This window comes from Ambystoma mexicanum, chromosome 4p (genome assembly GCF_040938575.1).
Source record: "Ambystoma mexicanum isolate Mex_15411 chromosome 4p, UKY_AmexF1_1, whole genome shotgun sequence".
Classification (NCBI taxonomy): domain Eukaryota; kingdom Metazoa; phylum Chordata; class Amphibia; order Caudata; family Ambystomatidae; genus Ambystoma; species Ambystoma mexicanum.
The window spans coordinates 814,290,518-814,311,443 of record NC_090927.1 but is presented as its reverse complement, the minus strand read 5'-3'; the positions used below and the strand labels follow the sequence as shown (position 1 = coordinate 814,311,443).

The window sequence follows — 20,926 nt, the reverse complement described above, 5'->3', positions numbered from 1 at the left end:
CGCAGAGGGTTAATCTTCTGTGCACGGCACCAGACAGAGAACCTCTTCCATTTATGTCCGTAGCACTTGAGAGTTGAGGACGCCCTGACCTTTGCAAGAACCTCTCTGCAGTCGGCCGGGATGTTGTACCCTCCAAACTCTAGTGCTGCAGGAGCCAGGCCTGCAAGTTCAGCGACTCCGGGTTGTGGTGAAGAATGGCGCCTCCTTCTCTGGAGAGAAGGTCTGCGTCCGTCGGCAGCTTGACTGGTGTGGACGTTGACAAGTCCAGAAGGTCCGGGAACCAGATCTGTCTTGGCCACGCCGGTATGACGAGGATCATCCTGCACCGGGACCTCTTGAGCTGGTTGATGAGCCGGAGCAGCAACGGCAGCGGAGGGAATGCATAAAGAAATAGGCCGTCCCAGGGGAACGAGAAAGCATCGCCCATGCTCCTCGGCTGGGGGAACCTGCTGGCGAACCTCCGGCACTTGTAATTTGTCGCAGTCGCGAAGAGATCGATTTGGGGTTCGCCCCATCGTCGGAAGAGTCGATCCACTTGATCCTGGTGTAGTTACCACTCGTGGCACGAGCGCAGCTCCCTGCTGAGTGAGTCGGCGATCGTGTTTTTTATTCCTGCCAGATGAATAGGCACCAGAAACATCCGTTGGGCGACGGCCCAATGCCACAGATCCTGGGCTTCCTCAGATAGGGCCGGGGACCTGGTTCCGCCCTGCTTCCGGACGTAGAACATCGTGGTGGTGTTGTCGGTGAAGATCCTCACCACCTTGCCCTTGAGGGACGGGAGAAAGGACCCGAGTGCCCAGAACAATGCGCAGAGCTCCAGAATGTTGATGTGGAGTGACTTCTCCTCCGGGAGTCATCTCCGGAGTGCGCTCCCCAACCTTCCAGGGAGGCGTCCGTCGTCACAGTCACCTGGTGAGCTGGGATCTGAAAGTCCGTGCCCGCCACAGATGGGAGCGGGTACCCCACCACCGGATTGCCCGACAGAACGTCTCGTTGAGGGATCCTGTCCTCGAAGCTGCCCGTCGACTGGACCCAGCGGGCGTCGAGGAACTCTTGTAAGGGGCGCATCCGAAGCCTGCAAAGGCGCACCAGATAAATGCAGGAGGACATCATCCCGAGGAGGGACTTGATAGATCTTACCCTGGCCATGTCCGTGGCCAGCAGACGCTGCACCTTGCCCAGAATGGTCCTGGTCCTTTCCTCCGACGGCGAGGCCAGCCGCGCCACTGTGTCGAGCTTGGCTCCCAGAAACAGGGCGACTTGCGACGGAACCAGGTGGGATTTTGGAAAGTTGATGGAGAATCCCAAGTCCGTGAGCAGCTGGACGGTCTTCGCAGTGTGCTCCACGGCGAGCTCCCTCGTCCTTGCCCGGATGAGCCAGTCGTCCAGGTAGGGATAGACGTGGATCCCCTGTAGGCGTAGCCGCGCCACCACCGGTGCGAGGCACTTGGTGAACACCCTGGGTGCCGACTTCAATCCGAACGGGAGGGCCTTGAACTGGTAGTGCCACCCTTGGACCACGAACGTGAGGAACTTTCGGTGTCTTTTTAGAATGGGGATGTGGAAGTACGCATCCTTCAAGTCCAACGACGACAGGAAATAGCCCTCCTCCAGCTGTCCCAGCACGTGCTGGAGGGTGACCATACGGAACTTCTGCGCCTTGATGTACTTGTTCAGTCGTCGTAGGTCCAGGATGGGGCGCCATCCTCCCGTCTTCTTTTTTACGAGGAAGTACCTTGAGTAAACTCCGGAGCCCCGAAACCTCTTTGGGACAAGCTCGATGGCACCCTTCTTGAGCATCGCCCTTACTTCCAACAGTAGTTGAGGGACGCGATTTTCCTTCCTGGCCACGGGTGGAACGTGAGGACACTTCTTCTGAAACTCGAGGGCGTGCCCTTGGGCCAGGGCGTCCAGCACCCAACGGTCAGTGGAGATGGACTCCCACACGCTGACGAACCTCGCCAGCCGGCCTCCCAACGGGGTGCTACGGCGGGGGCCCAACCCCACGGTCGGTTCAATCTTGTTTGGAGGCCGCCTTGCCTCCTTGACCTCCCTGTCGACGGGCACCACCTGGCTTGCCGCGTCCCCTGTAGGCTTCCTGGGACGAAGATCTTGCCACTTGGCGGTACGTGGAGGAGCCACTGCCGGATCCCTTGGAGGCACCTTGTCTGCCTCCGGAGCTCTGAAAGGACAGCCTCGTTGTTGGAGCACTCCAGCACTCCCAGCGCCCGGGCAGTCTCTGTGTCTGTCTTGATGGCCTGAAGGGACTCATCAATTGCCTTCCCAAACAGGTTGTTCCCGTCGAAGGGCATGTCCAAAACCTTAGCTTGTACGTCCTGGCGGAAATCCGTGGCCTTGAGCCATCCTCGTCGTCTCAAGCAAACGCCGTTGCCCAACTGACGGAAACCGGTGTCGGCGATGTCCGTTGCCACCGTGATGGCGTGGTCCGAAGCAATCTCACCCTCCTGTAGGATTTCAAGGGCCTCAGCACTTTTGGCGTCCGGAAGGAAGTCTAACAGAGGGGCGATTTTGAACCACAACTCCCTGTCGTAGCGGGCTACGATAGCCAGGCAGTTGGCTGCCTTGATAGTCGTCGCTGCGGATGAGATGATCCGTCGTCCCATCGTGTCCAACTTCCTGCCCTCGCCGTCCGGCGGGGAAGTTGATGTCGAGGCCGATGCCCCCCCAGCTTTCTGCCGCCGAGACGACCGAATCCGGGGTAGGTTGTGCCCGAAGGCACAAGGGGGCAGCGTCAGGGACCCGGTACTTCTTCTCATACCGGTCCCTCTTTGCCGGCGCCATGGCAGGGTTCTTGAGGAGGGCGAGCCCCTCATCCCAGATGTCATCAAGAAGCGGTACGGCGAGGACCGTCTTCCTTTTAGCCTTGCGCCGTTGGTAAAGGAACCCTTCTTTCTTCTTCTCTTCTGGGCAGAGCTGGAAAAGCTTGGATGCCCTGGAAATCATGGCATGATAGGATCCAATCTCGTCGGGCGGGGACGCCCGAGCAGGGGGCGACGGGGGACACGTCCCGTCATCGCCTCCGTCGTCATCTGTACCTGTCGTAGCCGTGTCTGTATCATCCCCGTTGGTAGTAGACCGGGGGGAAGGCAGAGCAGGCCGCAGAGGTGGGAGAGGTGGCGTAGGATGCGTCGTCCTCCCCTTATGCGGTGGATTTTCCGAAGGTCCTGGCTCCGGTTCCCCCGTCGGGTCTGGCTCAGGTACCCCCGTCGGGGGAAGGGGCAACATTGTCCTTATCTCTGAGCATAAGGACTGAATCGCTGACAAAATGGCCGCCAAAGTGTCCTGCGGCGCTGGAAATGACGGGCGCGAGGGCTCTTGAGGAGCCTTGTCGGCAACACCGTCGCTCTCGTCGGGATCCCTCCCGATGGGATGGGCCTCTTCCACGACTTCGATGAGCTCTTCTTCAGAGGTCGTGTCCGTATCCACGATGGCCACCAGCCCCTCCCCCACCTTTTCCAACGATGACTTCGTGGGGGTCTTCTCAATGGGCCTGAAAGACGACTCCCTCCGCGGTGGCAGGGAGTCTGGGTCCTGAGGGCGCCTCCACTGGTGTAGCCTCCACAGGCTGAGCCAGGGCCGCGGCGACATCCTCAATCCAGGTCTTAGCAGGGTGAATTAAGGCCATCGTCACCTTCTGGACGCCTGGGGCCTTCACCTTGGGGGGAGGGTCCGAGCCTCGCTCCCCCTCTGCCGGAATCTTCGAGATCGACCGCGGCCTCTCCAGAAGCTTCGCCGGGTTCTCGGATTTCCTCTTACCCGACCCAGAGCGTTGGCTCGTGGTTGATGGCGCCGGGAGGTGGTTCTCTATTGGGGTTCCAAGGAGGACCGAACACAGGGATGCCTGAGATCCAGGGATGGAGCTGGGCAGTTGTTGGGGGTAGGGGTTTGGGGGGGAGTTTTAGTTTTTGTACGAGCCTGGGGGTGAAACCGGGAGCGGGTGTTCGCAAAGTGGGGAGGGATTGCCTTGGATGGGGGGAGGAAACTACGGATAGGCCATGGGAGACCTCAGGATATTGACGTGGAACGTTAGGGGGCTTAACAATTATCTTAAGCGGAATAAAGTCATGTTGTATCTTAAGAGGCAGAAGATAGACGTAGCTCTGCTACAGGAGACACATCTAAAGCGAGAGAAACTGGAGCTGGTAGGGAGGAAGTGGAAGGGAACAGTGGTAGGATCAACGTACTCCGCCTACGCCAGAGGAGTGCTGGTGTGGGTGGCGCCACATGTCCCATTCAAGCTAATTGAGGAGGTTGTGGAGGAGGATGGGAGGTTGGTTATGGTGAGGGGGCTGGTGGAGAACAAAGTAGTGTGCATTGTAAACACATACGCGCCTAACCAGGATACGGCGACATATTTTCGGACGCTGTGCACCAAGCTCAGTGTTGGGATGGGGGGAACGGTGATATGGGGTGGCGACTTTAATTGCGTGTTGAATCCCAAAGAGGATAGGTCGGATGATAAGATGGCTAAGCCCAGTCCGGCGGCTAAGGTATTGCAGACGCTGCTGGCGGATTTTGGCCTAGTAGATGTGTGGAGAGCGAAACACCCGGGCGCGAGGCAATACTCGCACTACTCGGCTCCGCATCTACTGCACACGAGACTTGATTACTTTTTCACTACGCCAGACATAGTCGCGGAGTGCGACCATATAGACTACAGGGCGAGGGTCCTCGCTGACCACTCGCCCCTGGTCATGCGATGGCAACTGTATTCCCCACGAGCGCGTATACCAACATGGCGCCTTAGGGCGGAGGCGCTCAAAGACCCTGCTTTCAGAGAGGATATTAGGGAAGAGATAACTGCTTATTTTGAGGTGAATAAAGGGAGTGTTAAGTCGGCTGGCACCTTATGGGAGGCCTTTAAGGTCGTAATGCGGGGGATCGCCATTGCGAAGTCTAAGGGATTGATGGGGGGAGTCCTGGCGGATTTGCATAGAGCAGAGACTAAGCTGGAAGAGGAGTTGGATGGTGGTGGGACAGATGTGGAGGCGGTCACCAAATTGCAACAGGAGTGTGCGGAACATTGGGACAGGCTCTGTAATCTGAACTATAGAAAGTATATGGAGAGATTGCATGCGGGGGGAGATAAAACGGGCCGACTCTTAGCTTGGCTGTACAAGAGTGAGACCCCACGATCCCCGATCAGATTGGTAACCAATGAAAAGGGGGAGGAGGTAGACACCCAGGAAGGCGTGAACAGCTCATTTGTGGAATACTATAAGGTCTTATACGAAGATCGCGAGGGGGGCAGCCAGGAGGAGATAGACGAAGTGCTGGAAGATGTAGGCTTGCCCAAGGTCAGCGATGAGGAGCGAGAGGAGCTGGATGCTCCGATCACCCTGGAGGAGCTGAAGGAGATTGTGAGACAGTTGCCCACTAGCAAGGCCCCAGGGGCAGATGGGTTCCCCAGTGAGTTTTATAAAGTTTATGCAGAGGAAGTGCTCCCGCCCATGTTGGAAATGCTCAACGAAGCGTACGAAATGGGACGGTTGCCGGAGTCACTTAGGGAGGCGATTATAATTCCGCTCCCCAAGCCAAATAAACCGGGACATGATTGTGGCTCCTACAGGCCCCTGTCGATGCTGAACCAAGATAGCAAGATCCTGACAGCTGTCTTGGCTACTAGAATGCGTAGAGTGATCGGCAAGTTGATCCACCCTGACCAGACGGGCTATGTCCCTAATAGGAACATTACTCATAACCACAGGCGCCTCCACAGGGTGGTCGAGTGGGGTTGTAGCGATGACGGCGAAATGGCGATAGTGGCATTGGACGCGGTTAAAGCGTTCGACTCCGTTCGGTGGCCTTGGCTGCTGGCGGCTCTGAGATGGTACGGGATGGGACCGGGTTATGTTAGGTGGGCCGAGATGTTATACAGTGCACCACTAGCCAGGGTCCGCACGGGTGCAGTGGTGTCAGAGAGATGGCAGTTGGGCAGAGGCACTAGGCAGGGGTGTCCCTGGTCCCCAATGTTGTTCATCCTGGCCCTAGAACCCTTAGCGATTTACCTCAGGCAGCAATATGACCCGGTCGGCATTGATGTAAGAGGAGAGTGTCACCTTATATCCCTGTATGCAGATGATATGCTGCTATACCTAAGATACCCAGAAGAAAATCTGCAGTATGTCTTAGAAGTGATGGGGAGGTATGCCTGGTTGTCCGGTATAGCGGTAAACCCCCAGAAATCCACTTTATTTCCGCTAGGGGGCTATGTGGGGACTCCGGTAGAGAGGTTGCCAGTGTTGCAGATCCCGTGGGCGACGAGATCCCTTAGATACTTGGGAATTGACGTGTATCACACGACTGTGGAAGAGCACAAGCATAACACTGAACTTGCTGTGGGGAAGATCGAGAAATGCATGAGGTTCTGGGAAAGATTGCCACTAGCGATGATGGGCCGGGGAGCTATGCTTAAAATGGTGGTACTGCCCAGGCTTCTGCATTATTTTAACAACATCCCCTACATGATTCCTAAGAAGTTCTTCGTGAGGCTACATAGTATTTGCAGAGAATTCCTGTGGCACGGCACGCGAAACAGAGTCGCACTGTGGAAGCTACAGAACTTCTATGAGAAGGGCGGAGTCAAACTGCCGAACTTTGAGGCATATTATGTGGCAGCGCAGCTACAATATGTGTCCAGGTGGCTCTCTGATGAAGAGACCCCTGAACACAGGCTGTTTGGGAGGGATTGCTCCCCTTTTTATCTGCGAGAGGTGATCTGGGTGGCTAATGCATGCATGAGGGAGAGGCCTAGAATGCTAGCTTTGGGACGGAACATGTGGAAACGGGCCTGCCGGATGATGGGTAGCCCCTTGCCGTGTGTGTTGCAGTTCCCATTGGTCGCACTGGCGAAGGGAGATGGGCAGCTTAGAGCAACCATTCGGATATACTGGGAGTCAGTGGGGTTGGTCACCATGGGAGATATCTGGCAAGATGGGACCATCTTGGAGTTCGAAGAATTAGAGGCAGGGTCGGGATTGCACAGGGGTCAATATATGACATATCACAGGATAGTGCAGGAGATCCGGAATAGGTGGCCCGAAACTACCCTGGCCGATGAACCGGACGCCACGGTGGAGATACTATATGACACATCGGAGGGCGGACATGAGGTCTCTAGGTTGTACGAGATGCTGATGACGAAGGTTGGGAGCGACTTAGTTCACTTGAGACTGGAATGGGAAACGGAGATGGGGGCCCCGATGGCAGATGGGTTGTGGGAGCGAGCCCTGGGGTATCATAAAAAAGTATCGAGAAACGCCAGGTTTAAGCAACGCACAGGGCATACATGACCACCTTGAGAATTTCCAAATTTCGGGACGTTGGACGCCAGGCATGCCCCAAGTGTGACGAGGAGAATGCAGACATGATACACATGTTCTGGGCGTGCCCAGTAATTGCAGGCTATTGGGGTGAAGTAGCGCAGAAGCTGGCAGGAAAGGGCGTCACGCTCAAAGTGGATTCAGCCTGGGCCTGCTTACTGGGGGGATATCCCAGAGCGCGTAAACTTAGACATGTCGAGAAATTGAAAGATTTGGCTTATGTGCTTGCTAAACGTAGGATTGCCATGGGATGGAAGAAGTGTCATAAGCCACGAGTGGAGGTCTGGTGGAGGGATCTCCAAAAATGGGCGGAGGCCGAGACGGCGGGATACCAGTATGGCGAGGGAGGAGGAGGAAATGTGCTCCCTCGAGGCATGGAAATTGTTGATAGCTGAACTGTTTGGAACGGGGTCGGCCCCAATGGAATCTGAGAGCGAAGACGCCCCCCCATTCACAGCGGATACCAATGGCGAACACCATACAGGCTCATAGGGGGGAGGGATGGGGATTGCAGTGCTGTTTGTTATCAAATGTGTTTATTTATGTTCTAGTTGTAATGTTGTGTGGTTTATATATAAAATAAAAATTATTTAAAAAAAAAAAAAAACAGTGACCTGGAGCTACTACTGGGGAATTAAGAGCTAGTACATAGCATTCTGCTAATCTAACTTCCACATAAAATGTAAACAAATTGCTTTGTCCATTATTTATGACCCCTTATGCTTTAAATGTCATATAGATGTGTCCTAATGTTTATTTATGGATTGTCCTAAACGCACAGAGCTAAATTCACATGGGTGTGTTTGTTCGGCATCAGTTGGCCTGGGAAGCTAAAAGAATTTCCTGGTAGTTGTTAGTAACAAGCTAATCAGGCTAATCTAGACCACATGCAGGAGCTAAATAGCTCCCACCTCCTCCATAATTTCGAACCCTACATTTGTAGCAAGCCGTATATGTTCTGCCCGCTGGACTCCCTTTGACTGTGGTATGGCTTGTGGAGTTTCTTCTAAGGTTAGTGAAGTGTTACTCCAGAGGGAAGCTAAGTTTCAACAGGTTTGTGATATTTTTAAGGCTGCTGATGTGAGGGAAAAGGGTGGTTGGGAGGGGATTCTCCAATTACCTCCTCCGGTGCCTACACCATGGATTGCGTGTTGGCATCCGGCTCCACATGGTGCCGTCACCGAGCCTATAAAATGGAAAAACACCAGAACCCCCAAAATAGTCTCTGCTGAACTGTAAACCATAGCAGTGGAAAAATTGTACTATTATTCCCTCTAATGCAAAATCCTGTAGGTTGATGGTTTTTAACCTTGCACGACACCCCTATATGGTTATAGAGGTTTGACTCACATAGTCGATAATCAACGTTTTCTTGGGGTGGTATAGCAGACTATTAATTGAAAGACATGTGGCAAAGCCACCACCAAAAAAAAGCAAGACTATACGTATTACCCAGCGGTCTTCTATGCAATGTTCCACATAGACTACAGGATGATCCTTGTATGCTCTTAAGTGATATAATCGGGTTCTAGGACGAATTTGACAGCCTAGCCAACCACTTGCTGTGGCTGTCACAAAAAATAAATAAATAAAGGAGTTCCTACGTGAATATTCTAGTATTTTGGTATCGTCCATTTGCCTGGGCATCCAGAGCGAAGGGAAAACAGAGCAAAGGGTTGCTGCTATAGCCTTCTCTATTTCATCCTATGTTCCCTGTTAGCCCCTGACACAGGTTGCCACCAAAATGCATTGTATACAGCACACAAACAACATTCAAATCAAACTGCAACACAACACTCAATTAAAACAACTAATTGCACACACCTGCATTCTTCTCAACTGCCATACTGCATCTGCCCACACACATGAAATGAATGAACTCATTAGCACGCACTCGCCAGATAAACTTTTCCTTACTGAAACATGGCTCAAACCCCAACACACACTTATTATCCCCGACATGCTTCCCCTACTTTACCTCAACCACCACAGAGCCTGCTCGCACAAACAAGGTGGTGGCCTTGTCATCATATATAAAGACACACTTACACTTAGTAATCCCACACACCCCCATGCACATCGTTTGAAGCGTTCTCTCTCCCTTGCTCCACCTCATTATCACTACACGCAATCCCAACTTATTCACTGACTTCAACCACATTTCCCCCTGCAACAATATCAACCTCGGCAGTTCACTTCCAGACACCAATACCTTACTGAAGAATATCCTCGCTCCACTCATTCCTTATGACCTCACACAACTCGCTGACAACACCCTGGACATTTTGATCGCAAGCAATCACCAGGTCTCTGTGGATAATCGAATCTGGGTATCATGGTCAGATCGCTTTGCTATCCCCTTCACGCTCACACTACCACAAAATACCCCCACCTGCCACATGTACCACTTAACCCCGCCAGATAAACCAAACACATTGCAGAAATAGCATTAGCACCACTCATACCACTCCATGCGCTCCCCACGCGCACATCCCTCCATCCTATTCCACCAAAACAAAAGCATCATCACACAGGCACTCAACAAAATTGCACCCCTCAAATTACAAAAAACCCACAACCAGCACAACCTATGGTTCAACAGTTCCCTCCTCTCTATCAAGCAAGAAGCCAGACACTTAGAAAGAACCTGGCGAAAGAACCCATACCCCTCAACCAGGACACCCCCTCAGACACTGGCGCAACAAATATAAAACAGCAATACTTAATGCAAAAGTCTCCCATTCTTCCACGAGCTCCAACCCGCAACCAATCGTACCGAGACTATTTAACATCATCAAGTCCCTCGCTAAACCACAATCCACACCTTCGACCCCCCCTCCCCCATCCACTGCAGTATGCAACTCCCTCATTAACTACTTCAACTCCAAAATGCACATCAGGATAGCACTCTGCTCAGCTCTCCCACTCTCATACTCCCCAACACATGGGACACCTTCCACCCCATCACCCTCACGGCCAAAACAAATCCTGCACACTTCTGGGACGGTGCATGCCGACCTTAAGCTGCATCCAATTGCATCACCACTCTAGCTCCCCACTGGCTCAACATAAATCAACTCCTGTCTCTAACATGGTACTATGCCCACTGCATTCAAAACGGGGCAAATCTCACCCGTCCTCAAAAAGAAAATCTCTTGCCCCCCCCCCCCCCCCCATGTTCCCTGAAAACTACTGCCCCACTACTATCCTACCATACCGTGCCAGAATCATGGAACGCTTTGTAACTACCCAACTGCAAGAACACATCACCACAAACCACCTACTCAACCACTTCCAATCTGGCTTTTTGGCTGGGACACAGCACTGAGATTGCTACTCTTCACATCTTCGATGACCACCTCAGTATCACAGACAAAAGACACACAACACTACCCATACTCCTCGACCTCTCTGCAGACTTCAACTCCATCGACCACACCATTCTCCTATACATACTAGCCTACAGGATGAATCTTTCTGGCACCCTACTCGACTGGTCCACCTCCTTTCTTGCTGACAGGACACACTGTCTCCATATCGATCAGACCCTGTCAGTATGGGGTCTTGCAAGGCTTCTCTCTATATCCACTCCTCTTCAACCTATGTGTTGAATCCGTTGGATAGACCTTAGCAAACAACATACATTTCCACCAATACGCAGATGACACAAATATATGCCCAAATGTCATACCCTTCACAATTCCACACCCTCAAAACCTGTCACTCCACCATCACCAACTGGATGGCCACCCACTTCCACAAACTCCACCCTTCCAAAACAGAATACTTACTCATCTGCCTACCCCCCCTGACCCCCAACCACATCCGCTGGATACAAGAACTCCCTATGGCCAACCCACACATATCCCTCTCCGCAACTGGTAAATCCCTTGGCTTTACCACCAACACCCACCTTTACTTCACATACCACATAGCCACTGTCACCAAAACATGCAATCTACAACACCTCCTATGCAAAATCCAGCATATCCTTCCTCCTGACTACTTCCGCACCGCAGTCCAAGCACTGGTTCTTTTGAAGCTGGATTATGGAAATGCTCTCCTCACTGAACTCCCCCAACAATACCCTTGCCCCACTGCAAGCCATACAAAGCGCAGCAGCCAGACTCATCCTCCCCCTACCCAAGCATTCACACATCACCCCCACGCCTGCCCGGGTCCACAGGCTCCTCATACCCCAAAGAATTGTCTTCAAAGGAACCTGCCTTGTATTCAAAGCCATCCACCACAATACTCAGTCTTCCCTTCATGACAAACTCAAACCCTTCACCCACACAAATACCAGACATGCCAGCCAACACCTTCTACACATTCCACTCTGCAAATTCACATGCACACAAAAGCAAGCATTTACCAACTTGGCACCCATAGCATGGAACACCCTACCTCTCCACATAGACACTGCATCCTCCATTACCACTTTCAGAAACAGTCTCAAAACAAACCCGTTTCCCACACATAACCCTGCCCTCCTCCACTCCTATAACCTGTCTATCCTAATCTCCCATCCCTTTCCTGAAAAATGTGTGTAACTTCTTTTTTCAACTCCCACCTTTTTAATATTTGAAGCATGTATGGGGCTTCGAGACCCTCTGGGTAAGGCCAGCGCTAAACAAAAATGTAAATAAATAGAAATAGTCGCAAACGTATTTGCATGTGCTATTCTGTACTCCTGAAGTTTCTGTTCCTTTGAGGATCTTGCAAAGAAACTCACACTAATCAGATATTTAAATGAGGAACAAATTACTTACCTGTAACTGTTGTTCTCCAGCATGGGTCTGGGATGGATTCACATGCTCATGAATATTCCCCGTCGTCAGGCTGGGAATCCTCGGTAAAGAAAAAAAAATCTGTTTCAGTTTTGTTTCTGAACTGTCTTTCTACTAGTAATCAATCACTGGTCTCTGGGTCATACTTCCCCCAGCCAATGACTGCCCTCCAACTAAGCCCCTCCTCTGGCAGCCATCTTCAGATTTGGTAGCACGTGAAGTGGCAGTAGGACTAAGAAGAGCCGCAGAGGGGTAGGAGGGAGGGTTTGCATGTGAATCCATGCCAGACCCATGCTGGAGAACAACAGTTACAGGTAAGTAAATTGTTCCTTCTCCAGCATGGGGTCTGGCATGGATTCACATGCTCATGAATATAAGAATACATAGTACACACATGCACAACCACGGGAGGTGGCAAGGCTCAACATTAAGCATTTCATCAACTCAACATTAAGCAACGCTTACCTCCTCACCAGGCCCACCTTCAGGCGAACAGGTTGCGCAGCACTACCTGGCTGACTCTGGACTCCTCCCTGGAATCCCAGTCGATGCAGTAGAATCTCATGAAGGTGTGCGTCGACCCCCACGTATCAGTCCTGCAGATGTCGAGCAGGGGCACACCGGATAGGAATGCCGTAGTAGCAGCGATCGCTCTAGTCGAATGGGCTCTCGGATGGTCGGGCAACGGTCGGTTTGCCAACCGGTGACATTGCATGATGCAGCCGGAGAGCCATCTGGAAATGGAAGCCTTCGAGAGGGCCTTCCATTGGTTCACAGGTCCAAAGTTCACAAACAGTTGTGATGTCTTCCGAAGGCTCTTCGTGCGGTCCACGTAGAACTTCAGCGCTCTGGCTACATCCAGCGAGTGCAACGTCCTCTCAGCCAGCGACGAAGGCGACGGGAAGAAATCGGGTAACACCAAGGGCTCGTTGAGATGGAAGTCCGATGGCACCTTAGGCATGAAGAAGGGCTGTGTCCTCATCACCACCCTCGTCTCGTGAAAAGTCAGGTATGGAGGTTTACAGGAGAGGGCCTGGATCTCTCCCACTCGTCGTGCAGAGGTGATGGCCACAAGAAACTCTGTCTTCCACGACAGGAACTTCAACGGTGCCGAATGCAGCGGCTCGAATGGCAGCCCCACGAGCCTGGTCCGCACCACGTTGAGCTCCCACGCTGGGCCGGACCCTTCTCCGGTGGGAACGATCGGAACAGTCCTTCCATGAACTCCTTCACCAGGCGATGGGACCATAGCGACGAGCGTCCCGGAGTTCTGGTGTAGCGGGAGATAGCCGCCAGGTGGATCTTGATGGAGGCATGAGCCAGCCCGGCTTTGGCTTTGGATAGCAAGTACGGCAGCACTTGAGGGGCCGTAATCCGCAGAGGGTTAATCTTCTGTGCACGGCACCAGACAGAGAACCTCTTCCATTTGTGTCCATAGCACTTGAGAGTCAAGGACGCCCTGGCCTTTGCAAGCACCTCCTTGCAGTCTGCCAGGATATCATACCCTCCGAACTCTAGTGTTGCAGGCTTGGCTCCTGCAAGTTCAGCGATCCCGAATCGTGGTGGAGGATGGCACCTCCCTCTCTGGCGAGAAGATCCGCGTCCATCGGCAGTTTGATCGGGGGTGGGGGGTGGGGAGGACGCTGACATGGCCAGAAGGTCCGGGAACCAGATCTGCCGCGGCCACGCCGGTGCGACGAGGATCATCTTGCACCGGGACCGTCTGAGTTGACTGATGAGTCGCAGCAGCAACGGCAACGGTGGGAAAGCATGCAGGAACAGGCCGTCCCAGGGGAATGAGAAGGCATCGCCCATGCAAACCTCCAGCACTTGGCATTCGCCGTCGCGAATAGGTCGATCTGAGGGTTGCCTCACCCTCAAATAGGAGATCCACTGGATCCTGCCGCAGCTCCCACTCATGGCACGAGCGCAGCTCCCTGCTGATTGAGTCGGCGATGGTGTTCTTTATTCCTGCCAGATGGAAGGGTACCAGGAACATCCCTTGGGCGACGGCCCAGTGCTACAGATCCTGGGCTTCCTTGGATAAGGCTGGGGATCTGGCGCCCCCCTGCTTCCTGATGTAGAACATTATGGTGGTGTTGTCGATGAAGACCCTCACCACCTTGCCCTTGAGGGACGGAAAAAATGACCCGAGGGCCCAGAAAAAATGACCCGAGGGCCTCCAAATGCGCGCGGGTGCCCCACCATCGGATCGCTTGGCGGAAAGTCTAGTTGAGAGAGATGCTGTCTTCGAAGCTGCCTGCCGCTTGCATCCAACGGGCGTCGAGGAACTCCTGTAGTGGTCGCATCCGCAGTCTGCACAGGCGCACAAGGACAACATGCCGAGCAGGGACTTGATGGACCTCACCCTGGCCTCATCCATGGTCAACAGCCGTTGTACCTTGCCCAGGTTGGCCTTCGTCCTTTCCTGCGACGGAGAAGCCAAACGCACCACTGTGTCGAGCCTGGCTCCCAGGAACAGGGCAACTTGCAATGGTACCAAGTGGGATTTCGCGAAGTTCATTGAGAATCCCAGATCCGTGAGCAGTTGGACGGTCTTCGCTGTGTGATCGATGGTGAGTTTTCTTGACTTTGCTCGGATGAGCCAATCGTCCAGGTAGGGGTAGACGTGGATCCCCTGCAGGCACAGCTGCGCCGCCACCGGTGCGAGGCACTTGGTGAACACCCTGGGTGCCGACTTCAATCCGAAGGGCATTGAACTGGTAGTGTCACCCTTGGACCACAAATCGCAGGAATTTTCGGTGTCCTTTTAGAATGGCGATGTGAACGTAGACGTCCTCCAAGTCCAGCGACGAAAAGAAGTCGCCCTCCTCCAGCTGTCCCAGTACGTGCTGGAGGGTGACCATCCGGAACTTCTGGGACTTGATGTACTTGTTTAGATGACGAAAGTCCAGGATGGGTCGCCAACTGCCAATCTTCTTCCGGACGAGGAAGTATCGCGAGCCTCTTTGGGACGAGCTTGACGGCTCCCTTTCTTAGCATCGCCCGTACCTCCAGCAGCAGCTGAGGGGCGTGGTTTTCCTTACTGTCCACGGGTGGAATTCGGGGGCACTTCTTTAGAAATTCCAGAGTGTGCCCACGGGCCAGGGCATCCAGCACCCAACAGTCGGTGGAGATTGACTCCCACACGCTGATGAAATTCACCAGCCGGCCTCCCACTGGGGTGCTCAGGTGGGGGCCCGACGCTACGGCCGGTTCAATCCTGCTTTATCGCGGCCTTTGCCGCCTTGGCGGCGACGACGGGATCCTCCTGTCTTGCCTCATCCTCTGTAGGCCTCCTGCGACGAGGACTGGGCTGCTTGACGGTACGACGAGGAACCGCCACTGAATCCTTTGGAGGCACCTTGCTTGCCGCTAGAGTTCCGAAAGGACGGCCGTCATTGTTGAAGAACACCCAAAGTCTGAGCCCTCTCGTTGTCCGCCTTGCTGGCCTGCAGTGACTTGTCCACTGTCTTGCCGAACAGGTTGTTCCCGTCGAAGGGCATGGCCAGAACCCTGGTCTGCACGTCCTCGCAGAAATCTGTGGCCTTGAGCCAACCGCGCCGGCGAAGGCAAACGCTGTTGCCCATCTGATGAAAGCCGGTGTCGGCGATGTCCGTGGCCACCGTGATGGCGGGATCCGACGCCACCTCGCCTTCCTGTAGGATTTCTAGGGCCTCGGCCCTCTTGTTGTCTGGAAGGAAGTCCAGCAAAGGAGCGATCTTGAACCACAGCTCCCTGTCGTAGCGAGCCACGATCGCAAGGGCGTTGGCCGCTTTAATCGTCGTCGCTGCCGACGAAATGACTCGTCGTCCCATGGTGTCCAGCTTCCGCCCCCCGCCGACACCGTCGGCCCCGCCGCCTTCTTCTTGGCCGCCGCGGAGACCACCGAATCCGGGGACGGCTGCGCCCTGAGACACACAGGGGAAGAGTTTGGGACACAGTATTTATTCTCATACCGGTCTCTTCTGGCAGGAGGAGTGGACGGGTTCTTCAGTAGCGCTAGCCCCTCATCCCAGATGTTGTCCAGTAACGGGATTGAGAGGACAGTCTTCCTCTTGGCCTCCCGCCGTTGGTAGAGGAAACCTTCCTTCTTCTATTCTTCGGGGCAGAGCTGGAAGAGCTCAGATGCCCTGGCGATCATGGCGTGGAAGGAGCCAATTTCGTCAGGGGGGGCCCGAGCAGGAGGTGAGGTGAGGTCCATTCCCTCGTCACCACTGTCATCGTCCATCCCCGTCGTCGCCGTCTCTGTGTCCGTCTCTCGGAGGAGGGGTTGGGGATGAAGGCTGAATGGGAGAGGAGGATGGACTCGCCTCCGCTTGTTAGGCGGACTCCGCGATGGACCAGGCTCCGCTGGGTCCTCGGTGGGGGGTAAGGGCATCCTCGTCCTCATCTCCGTGCACAGGGTCTGTATAGCCATCAGGATAGCTCCTGAATTGTCCTGTGATACCGGCTGCAACGGGCCGACGGTCGGGGTGTAGGATCCTCCGTGGCCCCATCTTCCTCGCCGGCTACCCCGTCGCTCTCCTCGGGATCCTTCCCGTGGGCCTTGGATTCCTCGAACTTCTTGTCCAGGATCCTTTGGACTCTTGCCAACTCATCCTCATAGGTGGTATCCGAGTCCGTTAATGCCACCGTGCCCCCCCTTTTTTCCGTGCTGGGGTTTCATGGGGGTCTTCTCGATAGGCAGAAAAGACAATTCCTTCCTAGGTGGCAGGGAATCTCTAGCCCCTGAAGTCGCCTCCACTGGGGAAGCCTCTGTAGGCTTCGCCAGGGCTGCTACGACTCCCTCGATCGAGGCCTTAGCCAGGTGAATCAGGGCCTTAACTACCTTGGGTGTGCCTGAGGCCTTCACCTTGAGGGGTGGGTCATCGCCTCGCTCCCCCTCTGCTGTCTCCGTCGGGATCGACCGGGGCTACTCCCGAAGCTTACCCGGGTTCTCCGACTTCCTCTTCACCGAGCCAGAGCGTTGGCTCGTGTGTTGATGGCGTTGGTGATAGTGCGCCCTGCCTGGCAGTCGAGGAGCCCGCCCGATCGGCACTCCCGGTGCCCGCGGTGCTTAGCCTTTTGTTGGGCCCCCGTCGCCGGATAACACTCAAAGGTCTTAGAAGACCGCTCGGTTTTCTTCTTCTTCTCACCTGCTGCTGGGCTCTTCCCTTCCAGCCAGTTGGTGAGTCGAATCAGACAATCCTTCATCGTCCGTTTGGGCATATTCTTGCAAAACGCACAGTCCTTCTCCACGTGCGTTTTTTCATCATGAAGGCAGTAGAGGCACAGAGAGTGCTCATCCTCCTCAAGACGTTCTGGAGCCCGAACCCAGGGCAGCTCCTGAACAGTTTGGATCCAGTAGGCATCATGCTTCCCTTGTCCTGGGCCATGTCCACGAGGTAGGCCTCAAAATCTTCCAGAATCCTCCGAGAAGTGGAAACACAACGAAATGTTGCGAAATTCCGAAAACTGATCCCCGTTAATCGGAAGCGAAGTTGGTGGAGCTTGAGGCTCGATTGACCAAAAATATAAGAGTAAACTCTTCAAAAAACGCAAAATGCAGTAAAAGCTTGAGAGCTATAGCACGAGGACTCCCAACGCTTGAACGTGCGGTAAAAATCTGAAGATGGCTGCCAGAGGAGGGGCTTAGGTAAAGGGTAGTCATTGGCTGGGGGCAGTATGACCCAGAGACCAGTGATTGGCTACTAGTAGAAAGACAGTTCAGAAACGAAACTGTTTTTTTTTTCTTTTCCGAGGATTCCCAGCCTGACGGGGAATATTCATGAGCATGTGAATCCCTGCCAGACCCCATGCTGGAGAAGATCATTAATTACCTTTCACCCAGGTAAATACAGGCACATACTGCACCATCCATAAACACTTAAGGGGGACAATGTGACATGGCATCAGTTTCAGACACTGGCCTTTGATGCACCAGCGTGTGCTGAGATCTTGGGGCAGGCCTAATGGCATATTCTGATCATGTGAGCTCTCACTCATGAGCAAAAGGCTTGCAACGTAGCCTAGAAAGGGTGAACCGATCCATAGCAGCCCATCCTACCAATTTCTTCTGCAATTGCATTCACCCATGACAGTTTATTCTTGACCGAGCCACGTCTGTCCCCAAATTACTACTCTGAAGTTTACCTGAGAGAAAGTTTAAAAGGTAATCCTAGATCAAAAATCCACTAGAATGTAAAGGAGTGGCTGGAGCCCACCAAGCAGTCAAACACTGTGTGAAAAGGTACCTATTTGACTGAAAGTAAAATGGTCGAATTTGTTAGTGCAATTTTTACCCCGAAAAAGTAGATGGTCAGTAGGGGTAAAGGGGTCTGCCCTTCCATTTCGTGGTAAACAATTTGGTTTAAAGAATTCAACCATCTTAGTTTCGCTGAAACAATTTGTGTTCCAACATACAACCTTGTTAACTACCTGTTGCTCTTCGAAACTAAAGAATGAATATCACAGACAGTGTGACAATATGCCAACTTTGAGGCAAACGCTTTGAGACCACTAAGGTGGTGATTTGCAACAGTATAAAAGCCTTGCAACATAACATAGCATTAGTGAACATTATCCAGAGGTTAAAGACAATGTCAGAAAGGCCAGTACAGAGCAGTGAAAAAAGCATCACAACGATGCCAATGCAAAGACGAGGCAAAAGGAGGGGGTTAGAGACCACAGGTGTGGGTTACAGCAGAGAGAAGGCAGGTGTTGCAAAAATATGTTAGTTCCTTCTTGCATCGAAGGATAATAGAGGACTTTGATGGAATGCAGCAGGTATGCATGCATATTGTTTAAGTACATAATTTGCTTTATGCTGCTTTTAAGTCAATGTTCTGTTCTTCAACTGAAGACCCAAGATTAACAAAACTTAATATGCAGTTACCCAATTACTTCGAGCCCAGGTTCCCCAATATGGCAGAGTTGAGGAACACGTCTGTTAAGCCCACACTTTCTGCAGAGCCAAGCTTCTCATTTTGCTAGCCCAGGAACTGACTACCCAGACATTATTCCAGTACAGTAGTAGTAAGGGTACATATACACATTTTGCTCTGTACGCAACGCAAATTGGCAATAACAATTACAAAACCCTGTTAAATGTCAGAAGCCCTACAATAGTCTTCCTAGCTCTTACTAGATACTTTCTAAAATATATCTATTAAGGTCAGGCATATGAAAAACAAATCCCCAAGTAATTGTATCATGTGACCATTTCCAGCTGGTTGCTAGCTAAATACCACGCAATCTTACATGTCCTCCAGCCAAAGAATAGTACTACTTTATCGGTATTCACAATCATCAATTTGGTGTTACAGTAACCACGAAGGACATTATCTTTTGCTGGAGTCAGACAAGAGACATGTTTATTATCACAGTATACTAGAGATGCTGAAAAACACCCAGCTGCACTTAAAGGGGACGATTTAAAATGACGTAGAAATAGAGGACTTACAATTCAGTAAAAAATGCTTAAGATTATGACAATGCAACATGATGTCAAAGAAATTAGAATATTAAATAACGCTTTAAAACATTTCCTTAGTTGCTTTTAAATCATGCGTCGTCAGAGTTAGACGTCCTCAAATTTCAAGCAAAGTAAAATATATGTAATTGGAGCATCAAAGTCACAAATTCCCAATGAGAACGAAGGGGCAGTGGTAACTATCACCGTGTGCAGTCAATATATAAAGCAGCATTCGCAAATGTCTATCTGATAAATAATAGCCACATCAGTAGTACTGGTTTCAATATTTATGCTAAAAGAGAAGGCCACAAAGAGGAATTGTTTCCCAATAGGCTGGATAATTGATCAGTGTTTTATATGAAACATAAAAGGGAAATAAAGTAAACTGCCCCTTTATACTACCACAAGAATCTGCATGCTACTTACTCAGCAGTTGGTGTTGATCAATAGTTCTACTATTTCTCTGCTTTGTCCTAACCGCTACCCTAAGTCCTTTTCTTAAACCATCATTCTCCTTGCGTCCCCGGCAACCTCTTCAGCTTAAACCCCCAAATCCTCCTTCACTTGCATACCGCAGTCCACATGCAAATCAAGGAACCAAAATAAATAAAATCACTCACTTATCTGTAAACCAAACAGCATCACAGATGCAATGGTGGAAAGGACAATGGCAGCTGCAGCAGAAAAACCTTTCATAATATTGTCTGTGTATTTCACGACAACTGAAGTGTACAGGCCTCCAACGCTGGCTAGGACTTGGGGAGAAGCAGAAAGAAAACGCAGTTAACACAACAAAACAGCAACACACATCGAGAAGGGGAATGGAACAAATGGACAAGGGAATATAGATTTAGTTCACATCTAAAGATGCTTTGAGATACAGCAGATCTATTCTTCAAAGGTCTTGCACTTTGAAGACGGTCAAACAGGCTGCTTGTACCAAATACTCTAGAAACTACTATTGTAAGAAGATTAAAGCACAAGGCTTTAAACAGATAGTTTTACAAAGGGATTCCCTATAGCAATAAGCAGCCATTCTGAGGGTTTCACCGGAAGGCAGTTCTATGCCGGAGCAAAGCTGGGCTCCGGCACCATTACCAGCTGGTGTAGCCCCCAGAACGGGTTCTTATTACTACTAGCACCTGTGGCATACCAGAAGGGCTCGGACTCAACAAGGACATTTTAGTGATGTTTATGTATTGAAAAGAAAGCAAATTTAAAGGTATTTGTACCGCGCAACGTCACCAACAGAATTGGTCCCCAGGCCCTCTGGCGGATCTGTAAACGATAAGGGGGGGGGGGTGGGTTAGTAAGGTGAAGAGGGAGTAGGATAG

General features: G+C 52.1%; 1 protein-coding gene across 2 annotated transcripts in view; it reads right to left on the bottom strand.

The window, feature by feature from the left end:
• Positions 1-20,926, bottom strand: part of SLC35A1 (solute carrier family 35 member A1) — a 383,699-nt gene that overhangs the window by 14,520 nt on the left and 348,253 nt on the right. For both annotated transcript variants that reach the window (XM_069606380.1, XM_069606381.1), the window contains exon 7: positions 20,213-20,347. In XM_069606380.1, coding sequence (XP_069462481.1) covers positions 20,213-20,347 — 135 coding nt within the window. The remainder of the gene's footprint in view (positions 1-20,212; positions 20,348-20,926) is intronic.